At 44.6% G+C, this 12,617-nt stretch overlaps 1 protein-coding gene across 1 annotated transcript in view; it reads left to right on the top strand.

Annotated features, from left to right (window-relative positions):
• TNFRSF25 (TNF receptor superfamily member 25) overlaps nucleotides 1-12,617 on the top strand; it is an 83,257-nt gene that overhangs the window by 27,910 nt on the left and 42,730 nt on the right. The window contains exons 2-3 of the mRNA XM_082274047.1: nucleotides 7,071-7,241; nucleotides 10,353-10,449. Coding sequence (XP_082130173.1) covers nucleotides 7,071-7,241; nucleotides 10,353-10,449 — 268 coding nt within the window. The remainder of the gene's footprint in view (nucleotides 1-7,070; nucleotides 7,242-10,352; nucleotides 10,450-12,617) is intronic.

Here is a 12,617-nt window from a genome sequence, read left to right as displayed (position 1 = left end):
GAATCACAGAGGTGGGGAAATAACAGGCATCTTGTGGGACCCATCAACCATCTTAACAACTATGCCCAGCTTCCAAAAACCCGAGTTGCTTAATGGCATGTATATAGAGAGCACCCAGGATGTAGATATCATTTTATCTGTAGGGGAGATTACCAGAATTTTGCTTTGTATGCTTTGCTGAACTCTGGTTTCCGGAGATGCTGAGTCTGCCTGAACTACTTTCAACGTTCTGCTTTGCTCAGCTTTTCCTGTAGGGCCACTTCCCTGAACTCCTAATGCAAAGCATGCATATATGGGCAGGCCAGCTCTCAGAAAGAGACCAAACAAAAAAGTAGTAGGTGTAGCAGAGAAATGACACATGAACACAGAACCTGTAATAGAGGAAGTCTTAATGGCATTTCAAAGAAAATGGTCCTTCTGTATGAACAGTACATAGCAAACACAGACCTGGAACAAAATGTTATCATTTTTCAGACCTCCAAGAGCCTTTTTATAGCTGTCTATTTTCCAGCACGTGAATTTCCCAGCATTACATGTATTCAGGTAGTGATCTCATTTTAATCTATAGTGGGGAAAATAATGATTTGATCCCCTGCAGGTTGTGTAAGTTTGCCCACTTACAAAGAAATGAAGGGTCTATAATTTTTATCATAGGTGTATTTTAACCACTTAAGCCCCGGAAGATTTTACCCCCTTCCTGACCAGGGCCTATTTTGTGATTCGGCACTGCGTGACTTTAACGGACAATTGCGCGGTCGTGCAACGCTGTACCCAAATGAAATTGACGTCCTTTTTTTTCCCACAAACAGAGCTTTCTTTTGGCGGTATTTGATCACCTGTGCGATTTTTTGATCATGCGCTATAAACAAAAAAAGAGCAACAATTTTGCAAAAATAACAATATTTTCACATTTTTTTATATGAAATTCCCCCCCCCAAAAAAATGTAAAATCAAAATTTTTTTAACATTTTAGGCCAATTTGTTTTCTGCTACATTTTTTGGTAAAAAAAATTGCAAAAAGCGTATTTTGATTGTTTGTGCAAAAGTTATTGCGTTTACTAAGGGAAAGATTTCTGTCATTTTTATTGTTTTTTTTTTTTTAATGAGTAATGGCGGCGATCTGCGATTTTTTTTTTTTTTTTGTTTTTTTTTTGCGGTACTGCGACATTGCGGCGGACAGGTCGGACCCTTGACTGACATTTTTGACACTTGGGGGTACCAGTGACATTACTGCAGTAATCAGTGCTATATATATGCACTGTTACTGTAAAAATGACACTGGCAGGGAAGGGGTTAATTTTATTGGAGAGGGAGGGGTTAATGTATGCCTGGTGCTTACTGACGTGTGTGGCGGGAGGGGACTATGTGACACAGGGACAGATCGCAGGTTCAGCTATGCTGAACCCTGCAATCTGACCCTGTCTCTCACTTAGGAGATACGCCCACTTTGTTTACACAAGTGGGCGGATCTCCAGACTCGATTCCCCGACGATCGGGGAAGAGCAGCGGCGATCGCCGCTGCTCCTCCCCTGGCCCGACTTCCGCTGTGACTGAATACAGCGGGAGCGAGCCTTCGGCGGCGCACGCGCGCCGCCGAGAGAGGGGGATGTCTGGCGACGTAGGTCTACGTCGTCAGACGTTATCAAAACACTTTGCCGCAGTAGAGCTCTAGTGAGCAGCGGTAAAGTGGTTAAGCTATAGTGGGGAAAAATAATGATTTGATCCCCTGCAGATTGTGTAAGTTTGCCCACTTACAAAGAAATGAAGGGTCTATAATTTTTATCATAGGTGTATTTTAAATAATAGAGACAGAATATCAACCAAAAATCCAGAAAAAACACATGATACAAATGTTATAAATGGAGTTGCAGTTAAGTGAGTAAAATTTGATCCCCTACCAACCAACAATAATTGTGGCTCCCACAGACTGGCTACATTATGTGCTCATGTGGTACACAGATTAGTCCTGTCAATGTAAGAAGGTTCTCCTAACAACAACTCCTTATGTGTATAAAAGAGACTTCCTTACAGAATCTCTTTCTTCCATTCAAAACTCACCATCATGGGCAAGACCAAAGCGCTGTCAATGGACTTCAGGGAGAAGATTGTAGACCTGCACAAGGCTGGAATGGGCTACAAGACCATCAGCAAGGAACTTGGTGAGAAGGAGACAACTGTTTGAGCGATCATTTGCAAATGGAAGAAATACAAAATGACCATCAATCAACCTCAGTCTGGTTTTCCATGCAGAATTTCGCCTCGTTGGGGTAACGATGATCATAAGAAAAGTGAGGGACCAGCCCAGAACTACATGGGAGGAGCTTGTGAATGATCTCAACGCAGTTAGGACCACGGTCACCAAACAAATCATTGGAAACACAATACACCACCATGAATTGAAATCCTGCAGCACCCGCAAGGTCCCCTTACTCAAGAAGGCACATGTACAGGAACACCTGAAGTTTGCCGACGAACATCTAAATGATTTAGAGAATCAATGGGGTGACAGGGCCCATGACATCATTGACCTAGTATGGCCACATGGCCTTATTAGGTCAATGTCATTGACTTAATATGGTCATGTGGCCATATTAGGTCACATACTGTATTATAAAGAAAAATATACAAATCTTAAGCTTTCAGCTCTTTGGTTCTACTTTACATCCCCATAGAAAGGGACAAATGTTTTGACATCTTCTGATGTCACACTGGTACCAACAGCACTGGTGATGATGATGATTCTGATGTGGCTGGTGATGGGGGTATTTGGGCATAGTAGGCAATCTATTAAATAAAACAAATAGTGTTAAATTATACATACTGTAAGTCCTTTAAATGTGACCAAACAATAATATTATACAACGTGAAAAGGTTTACCATATGGGCCCATTGTTATATTTTTCTCTCCACCCATAAATCCTTCAAATTATAACTTCTGTCACCTCCGTGTTCACACAATCATCAGTTTGCTCTCACCTGAAGCACTTGACCTTATCAACTTATGTAGGGTCAAAATAGGCTCAAGCCCCCTTTTAAATTGACTTCTGGTACACCTCAATGTCACTTTGGTAGTCCTCAGCTGGTATGGCACCTCTTTCCACACTTAGTCACAAGTTAGAAACTCTTCTCAACCATTACAGGTCTTTCTCCGGTAAGGTGTCCTCTCCAGCTCTCTCTCTCTCCTCTCTTCCTCCACTCAGCCATATACATATTTAAAAAAAGGACTAAAACAGTTACTTATCCTTAATATTTACTTTTTTCACACTCTCTCACATAAAACCACACTTACTTTTTTTGAAGAATCAACAACAAGTGGGACACAATCATGAAGTGGAACGAAATTTATTGGATATTTCAAACTTTTTTAACAAATAAAAAACTGAAAAATTGGGCGTGCAAAATTATTCAGCCCCTTTACTTTCACGGTGGACACCCGTGCAGCAAACTCTCTCCAGCAGTGGCGGAGCCAGAGGGCTAGCTGGGGTGGCAATTGCCACCCCTGTTGCCACCCCGCTCGCGCTCGCTGAAAATATCCGCTCATAACCTTAGCTGCCTGAAAGAGTGGGCGCCTGCAGCGCCTAGTTCTCCTGACTGACTGTGACTGTCTGAGCGTGGTGAGCCGCTGCACAGCTAACCAATCGCGCGTGCCTGCACACATGATTGGTTCGCTGTGCCGCTACTCACAACGTAATTGGTTCGCTGTGCCGAGCTCACGGCTCGGTCAAGAGAACTAGCTGCGGGCCGGCATGTCACGTGGGATGGATGTGTCAGGCTGTGTCCTTCACTTCTTCTTCTACCTGTAACTGTTACCTTAGGTAAGTCTCTCTGGTGGTCTCTGCATGATTGAAGGGGACACAGCATGCTGGTCACTACATTGTCAATTGATGGGGGGGCATGCTGGTCACTACATTGATGGGTTAAAACGCTGGTCAGTGTGGTCACTACATTGTCAACTGATGGGGGGGCATGCTGGTCACTACATTGATGGGTGAAAACGCTGGTCAGTGTGGTCACTTCATTGTCAATTGATGGGGGGACATGCTGGTCACTACATTGATGGGTTGGTACACTGGTCACTACATTGTCAATTGATGGGGGGGCATGCTGGTCACTACATTGATGGGTTGGTACACTGGTCACTGCATTGTCAATTGATGGGGGGGCATGCTGGTCACTACATTGATGGGTTGGTACGCTGGTCACTGCATTGTCAATTGATGGGGGGCATGCTGGACACTACATTGATGGGTTGGTACGCTGGTCAGTGTGGTCACTACATTGTCAATTGATGGGGGGGGCATGCTGGTCACTACATTGATGGGTTGGTACGCTGGTCACTACATTGTCAATTGATGGGGGGGCATGCTGGTCACTAAATTGATGGGGGGGTACGCTGGTCACTACATTGATGGGGGGCATGCTGGTCACTACAAAAGGTAGGTAAGAAACTACTACTGTAGTACTGTCTGACTGTACTAGTGACTGCCTGAGTAGTGAGAAGTCTGTAAAGGAAAGGGGATCTATCTTATGGGGAACCTGCCCTTTCCCAATGCCAGGACCAGGTCCCCCATATAGATCCCCCCTTTACAGCAGGCCTGGGTGAGGTGAGGTCCCCCATATAGATCCCCCTTACAGCATACAGCAGGCCAGGGTGAGGTGAGGACCCCCATATAAATCCCCCCTTACAGCAGGCCAGGGTGAGGTGAGGTCCCATATAGATCCCATCCCTTACAGCAGGCCAGGGTGAGGTGAGGTTCCGTCCCCCATATAGATCTCCCCCCTTACAGCAGGCCAGGGTGAGGTGAGGTCCCCATATAGATCCCCCCCCCTTACAGTAGACCAGGGTGAGGTGAGGTCCCGTCCCCCATATAGATCTCCCCCCGTACAGTAGGCCAGGGTGAGGTGAGGTCCCCGGACCTCACCTCACCCTGGCCTGCTGTAAGGGGGGATCTATATGGGGGACGGGACCTCACCCTGGCATGCTGTAAGGGGGATCTATAGGGATCTATATGGGGGACGGGACCTCACCTTACCCTGGCCTACTGTACGGGGGAGGTCTATATGGGGGACGTGTTACTGCTACACTTTTCATTGGTTAAGCTGACAGGCAGCTCCTTCGTGCTCCAAACAGCTCCAAAACAAAACCTAACGCGGCAGCACACACAGGAAACTTATTTTTAGTGTAATTGAACACTTTGTATATTGACCCCCCAAAATAATACCTTGCCACCCCTGTTTTAAAAGTCTAGCTCCGCCACTGCTCTCCAGAAGTTCAGTGAGGATCTCAGAATGATCCAATGTTGACCTAAATGACTAATGATGATAAATAGAATCCACCTGTGTGTAATCAAGTCTCTGTATAAATGCACCTGCATTGTGATAGTCTCAGAGGTCCGTTTAAAGCGCAGAGAGCATCATGAAGAACAAGGCACACACCAGGCAGGTCCGAGATACTGTTGTGGAGAAGTTTAAAGCCGGATTTGGATACAAAAAGATTTCCCAAGCTTTAAACATCCCAAGGAGCACTGTGCAAGCGATAATATTGAAATGGAAGGAGTATCAGACCACTGCAAATCTACGAAGACCTGGCCGTCCCTCTAAACTTTCAGCTCATACAAGGAGAAGACTGATCAGAGATGCAGCCAAGAGGCCCATGATCACTCTGGATGAACTGCAGAGATCTACAGCTGAGGTGGGAGACTCTGTCCATAGGACAACAATCAGTCGTATACTGCACAAATCTGCCCTTTATGGAAGAGTGGCAAGAAGAAAGCCAAGATATCCATAAAAAGTGTTGTTTAAAGTTTGCCACCTGGGAGACACCAAACATGTGGAAGAAGGGGCTCTGGTCAGATGAAACCAAAATCAAACTTTTTGGCAACAATGCAAAACGTTATGTTTGGCGTAAAAGCAACACAACTCATCACCCTGAACACACCATCCCCACTGCCATACATGGTGGTGGCAGCATCATGGTTTGGGCCTGCTTTTCTTCAGCAGGGACAGGGAAGATGGTTAAAATTGATGGGAAGATGGATGGAGCCAAATACAGGACCATTCTGGAAGAAAACCTGATGGAGTCTGCAAAAGACCTGAGACTGGGACGGAGATTTGTCTTCCAACAAGACAATGATCCAAAACATAAAGCAAAATCTACAATGGAATGTTTCCCAAATAAACCTATCCAGGTGTTAGAATGGCCAAGTCAAAGTCCAGACCTGAATCCAATCGAGAATCTGTGGAAAGAACTGAAAACTGCTGTTCACAAACGCTCTCCATCCAACCTCACTGAGCTCGAGCTGTTTTGCAAGGAGGAATGGGCAAAAATTTCAGTCTCTCGATGTGCAAAACTGATAGAGACATACCCCAAGCGACTTACAGCTGTAATCACAGCAAAAGGTGGCGCTACAAAGTATTAACTTAAGGGGGCTGAATAATTTTGCACGCCCAATTTTTCAGTTTTTTATTTGTTAAAGTTTGAAATATCCAATAAATTTCGTTCCACTTCATGATTGTGTCCCACTTGTTGATTCTTCAAAAAAAAATTACAGTTTTATATCTTTATGTTTAAAGCCTGAAATGTGGCAAAAGGTCGAGAAGTTCAAGGGGGCCAAATACTTTCGCAATGCACTGTATATTGTTCAGGTGCTTACATCACCACAATACAATCGCCTGTGTCCTTAGGAAACTCATTTATACTTTTTCATTTCATTATATACATTTATACACCATTCATTTGGCTCAGATACCATGATTTCCTTGTATTTTCTTCCTGTATTTCTGAACGTGATGACATCATTCAGTAAGCCCTGTCCCTATGCATTTAATCGCCAGGTCAAGTGACTTCCTCAGGGGATTTCAAATCTTGCAAGTCTTTTGACATCTTCTGATGTCACACTGGTATCAAATCAAACATGACTGCTGATGATGACTCCAGTTGTCTGGTATGGGGGCATTTTAGGCAAAATCATTCAAAATCTATTATTGTATGAATGTTAAGACCCCCCTACTTTAGAAGGCTAATTGGGATTTGTTTTATTAATATTTTCCTCACTTTATATTTCCCACAGGTCTATTTATTATTGGGTAATTCTATTAATACTCTAGAAGATTGGAATCGGACATCAAAAACAAACAGATTCAACTTCACTGAAGGACTAAGCCAGTCTTCATGGAACAAACATAGCCGTTACAGAAGATCTCAACAGGAATGCCCAAAGGATCAAGTTCTAGATGATACCGTACATCACTGCTGCAAAAAATGTCCAGCGGGTATGTTCATATTAACCACTTAAGCCCCGGAAGATTTTACCCCCTTTCCGACCAGGGTTTTTTTTGTGATTCGGCACTGCGTGACTTTAACGGACAATTGCGCGGTCGTGCGACGCTGCACCTAAACGAATTTGACGTCATTTTTTTCCCACAAACAGAGCTTTCTTTTGGTGGTATTTGATCACCTGTGGGATTTTTTGATCATGCGCTATAAACAAAAAAATGCGTAAATTTTGCAAAAATAACAATATTTTTCACATTTTTTTATATGAAATTCCCCCCCCCCCCCCCCCAAAAAAAAAATGTAAAAATCAAAATTTTTTTTAACATTTTCGGCCAATTTGTTTTATGCTACATATGTTTAGTAAAAAAAATCGCAAAAAGTGTATTTTGATTGGTTTGCGCAAAAGTTATCGCGTTTACTAACAAAGGGAAAGATTTTTGTCATTTTTGTTGTTTTTTTTTTTAACGCGTAATGGCGGTGATCTGCGATTTTTTTTTTTTTTTTTGCGGTACTGCAACATTGCGACAGACAGATCGGACCCTTGACTGACATTTTTGACACTTTTGGGGTTACCAGTGACATTTCTACAGTAATCAGTGCTATATATATGCACTGTTACTGCAAAATGACACTGGCAGTGAAGGGGTTAACTTTTTTGAGAGGGAGGGGTTAAGTGTGTCCCTAGGGGCGTGATTCTAACTGTGATTGGCTGTGGCTTGAGGTGTAGGAACAGTGATCAACGGTCCTACATAGTAGAACCGTATGATCACTATTTCTACACAGGGGAGAATGACAGGCGGCTTGTTTACATCAGCCGCCTGCCTTTCTCCCTCTGCACCGACGATTGCCGAGTGACCGGCGGACATCGGGTCCGCCGGTCACACGCGCAGGGGGGGATCCGTGACCGCGCGGTAGCGCCCTAGACCCTTACAGGCTAGTGACGTAGTACTACGTCGCTCTGCCTGTGAGGGGCTGACCGCCGCAGTAAATAGTCGTGCGGCGGTCGGCAAGCGGTTAACAGACAGGACAACTTTTATTTATTTTAGAACTGTCGTTGTCATGTCATTCAACTGACCAACAAAGGACTTGAGGGTCATCATAGATTATCTAAGAATCAACCAGCTCAGAGTCTAGTTTTTATGTCTTTTTCCATCTGAACTTTCTTCCAACACTAAAATTATTGAGCAAAATTACTGGGCTGGGCATAAAGTTTTCAATGTTGATTGGGGGTGAGGTTTGGGGCCACCTTGGGTTCAGTACAGATCTAATTTATTCCAGGTTAAGCAAAACTCCAAATTTTTGGCCAAGATTTTGCCTGATCCCATAGTGCGCTGTGTAACCCATATGCCTGACGGGTTCCTGAGAGCCAATAATCTGAAAGAATGGATAAGATGGCCTTTCATTATAAATGGGTGGCCATATTGTCAGTGTGTTATGGAAACAGTACATGGAGAGATACTTTACTATACAGTGCTATACTTTGTGTCGGGTGATTTGTCTTAAAGGCTGGGTTTACACGTTACCCTGTCACTGCCATGCCTCTGAAAAGCAGTCCACAGTCAGAATAGCTTTTCAGAGGTGTGTGACAGGTAGTGAGATGATATGCTACACCAGAGGCATAACTATAACCTTCAGGACCCCGGTGCAAGAAACCATGAAGGGCCCCCCCCGGACCCCTGGCCGGTGCCCTTCCCTTCAAGCCCGGGGCTCTTCCCACTGATCCTGGGGCCCTTTACTCCCCTTGCGAGGCCCTTTATTACGGTCCCACAGCGGGTCCCTTTCACAAGTTTTGCAGTGGGCCCCCTTCCTGCCATCTTGGGGCCTCCCCACGGTGGTGGAATGCCAGGGCCGGTCGCAAGTGTGACCTTTGTGATCCTGGAAGTTCACCCACTGGTGTCAGTAGTTTTTATTTTTTGGTATTTTAATTGTATTATTTTTTATCATTTTATTTTATTTTTTTTTCAATGTGACTGACTATGACTCTGTCCATTCAGAAAAGGAAGGAGCTGGTAAATTACATATTTACCGACCCCTTCCTGGTTCTCTATTGTGACACATCCCCTGCAGCAGCCGGCAGGAGAGGGGAGGGATCACAGTGGGGGGGGGGGGGACCAGGGGAGCACACAGGGGCCCAGAGACAGCAGAACACAAGTGAACTGGATAGGAGGAGTAGCGGGGGCAGCATACAGAGGAAAAAATCTCCTCCATTTTCTTTCTGCAGCTACAGGAGGAAAAAGGAGGACAGTGATTTCTCTACAGGCTGCCCCCGCCGCCCCTCCTATCCAATGCTGGGCACCCTGGAGCATTGGGCCCGGTTGTAATTGCAACCCCTGTAGTTACGCCCCTGTGCTACACCACCACGCCACAACTGTGTGCATTGCAGCAGAGTTGCCCCAATTCACTTCAATGAGTTGGGTTTATTGGGTGGTAGTGCCTGCCAGACTCTACAGGGGGTTTAACTCTTGCCACAGTATATGTACACCCCCTGCCTTTGCAACTTTAGGGGAGTGGTTGGGGGTCAAGTAAAACATGGCTCAGCTGTGTGTTTTTACTGTTCTCCCTCCAAGATAGATAGAGAAATATATTTTTGTGGGGGAAAATGTTATTTGATTTTACCTTGCTAGGGCTTTTCTAAAGTTTTGGGTGTGCTGTCTACACGTTTTGCTGAACCATTATTAGCACTGCCATTTGCTCACATCCCATTGTATTGTTGTGCGGTAACCAGTGTGCATCAAAAGCACCACACGTTCACCCCCCTCCAATGCCATAGTTGGGTAAAAGCCATTTTTTCCATTGACCTCCCCCCGAAAATGGTGGTAGGACCATTTTTGGGGGGAGGTCAAAAAACATGTGCCTTTTTTTCCCCAAAGTTGCCAGCCAATACAGTCACAGCAAACCCAACAGATGATTGACTGACTGGCTGACAACGCCTCCTACATCTTCATCTTCCCAAGCACAGAGCAGCCAGCTATCCATGAACATTGTGCTGTTCTGTAAGTCCACATACATATTTAACACATTCCCCAAACCCATAATTTAAAGTATTTGTCTTTGATTTCCTTGTTTATCCATTCAGGGCTTGCTGACCCAAGGGGTCATCGTTCACGTTCCCCCAGTGGAATGGTTTCAACGTTTTTACTCAAACCTATTTACTGTCATGAAACCCAAAGGTGGTATTGGATTGAAAGTCTCTTGCATGTCCGCACAAGTTTTGGATGGAATTTATTTGGTCAGTTATTTGGTCTGCAATTCATCAAAATAGCATATTTTCACAGTCCTATCTTTCAAGGTCATCAGCGATTTCATTTAGCTGTAGGCAACATCCACTTTCAGGTTTAGACATCCTTCCCTTCAGTCTTGTCCTGGCCCCGAGAATGTTCACAAAGGTCCTCCACATTAGTTCTGGATGTGTTTCATCTCAGAGGATCTCCAGTCAATGAATATCTGGATGGTGTGCTGCTGCAAGAGCAGACCTCCCTAAGCTTGGATTCCAATGTGTCAGTCAAAACCTTGGACTTCTGATAGATCCTGAACATCGAAAAGTCATCTCCAATTACATCATATTGCTTACAGTATTTAGGCCCTTTTTCAGGCCAAGGCCTTCCTGCTGCGGGAGAAGTTGATGAAACTTCAGAAACAAGGTAGACAACTTCAAACCCAACTTTCCTACAGAGCTGTATGCAGGTGCTGGAATTTATGGTATTCACCTTTTTTGAAGTGGTTCCATTTGCTCAATTCCACTGCAGAACTTTGTGGAAGCATGGGACAAATCGAGTCTTTCTCTAGTAAAAGTGAGTCAGTTACATCCTCAAATCAAGATGTCTCTGGTCGCTTCCATCCCTGGCAATGTCCGAGGACAGGTTTTTTTTTTTTTTTCCCCTCAACTACATTGGACGATTGCCATAATGAATGCCAGTCTTTTGGTTTGGGGTGGAGTTCTGGACTGTCTGTCTTTCTGTTCAGGGTGGTGTGGTATTGCACAGAGTGGTCCCTTACCTTATCTTCTGGAGTTCCCCACTGGCGCCATCCACTCCTCCTTCCTTTTTTTCCTTAGGTCTTCTGGCTGGTCACATATTGTCCTCGGTTCTTATTGCAGTGTTGGTGGCCACCTTTAATGCCGAAGAAACTCTGCAGTATTGTACCTTAAGCCCAGACCAACATGGTGGAAGGTTCTTCTCTAACCACTTAAAAGCCACAAAGGATTTGGAATTTACAATATACTGTATCCATGTGTTTTGGGTCATTGTCATGCTAGAATACACAACCATAGCCCATTTTCAATGCCCTGGCTGAGGGAAGGAGGTTCTCACCCAAGATTTGATGGTACATGGCCCCCGTCCATCGCCCCTGGTTGATGCGGTGAAGTTGTCCTGTCCCCTTAGCAGAAAAACACCCCAAGGCATAATGCTTACACCTCCATGTATGACGGTGGGGGATGGTGTTCTTGGGGGTCATAGGCAGCATTCCTCCTCCTCCAAACACGGTGAGTTGAGTTTATGCCAAAGAGCTTGATTTTGGTGTAATATGACCACAACACTTTCACCCAGTTCTCCATTCAGATGTTCATTAGCAAACTTCAGACAGGCCTGTACATGTGCTTTTTTGAACAGGGGGACCTTACGGGCGCTGCAGGATTTCAGTCCTTCACAGCATAGTGTGTTACCAATTGTTTTCTTGGTGACTATGATCCCAGCTGCCTTGAGATCATTGACCTGATTCTTCCGTGTAGTTCTGGGCTGATTCCTTACCGTTCTCATGATCATTGAAACTCCATGAGGTGAGATCTTCCATGGAGCCCCAGACCGAGGGAGACTGACAGTTATTTTGTGTTTCTTTGATTTGAGAATAATCTCACCAACTGTTGTTACCCTCTCACCAAGCTGCTTGGCAATGGTCTTGTAGCCATTCCAGCCTTGTGTAGGTCTACAATCTTCTCCCTGACATCCTTGGATAGCTCTTTGGTCTTGGCCATGGTGGAGAGATTGGAATCTGATTGATTGCTTCTGTGGACAGATGTCTTTTATACAGGTAACAAGCTGAGATTAGGGGCACTCCCTTTAAGTGAGTGCTCCTAATTTCAGCTTGTTACCTGTATAGAAGAGGCCTGGGAGCCAGAAATCTTTCTGATTGATCCGGGATCAAATACTTTTACTCATTAAAATGCAAATCAATGTATAACTTTTTTGAAATGTGTTTTTCTGGATATTTTTGTTATTCTGTCTCTCACTGGTAAAATAAACCGACCATTAAAATTATAGACTGATCATTTCTTTGCCAGTGGGCAAATGTACAAAATCAGCAGGGGATCAAATACTTTTTCCCCTCACTGTACATGTGTCAA

This window comes from Pelophylax lessonae (genome assembly GCF_965119305.1).
Source record: "Pelophylax lessonae genome assembly, chromosome: 12".
Taxonomy (NCBI): Eukaryota; Metazoa; Chordata; class Amphibia; order Anura; family Ranidae; genus Pelophylax; species Pelophylax lessonae.
Note: the sequence above shows the minus strand (reverse complement) of the source record. Positions and strands in the feature narration are given on the sequence as shown.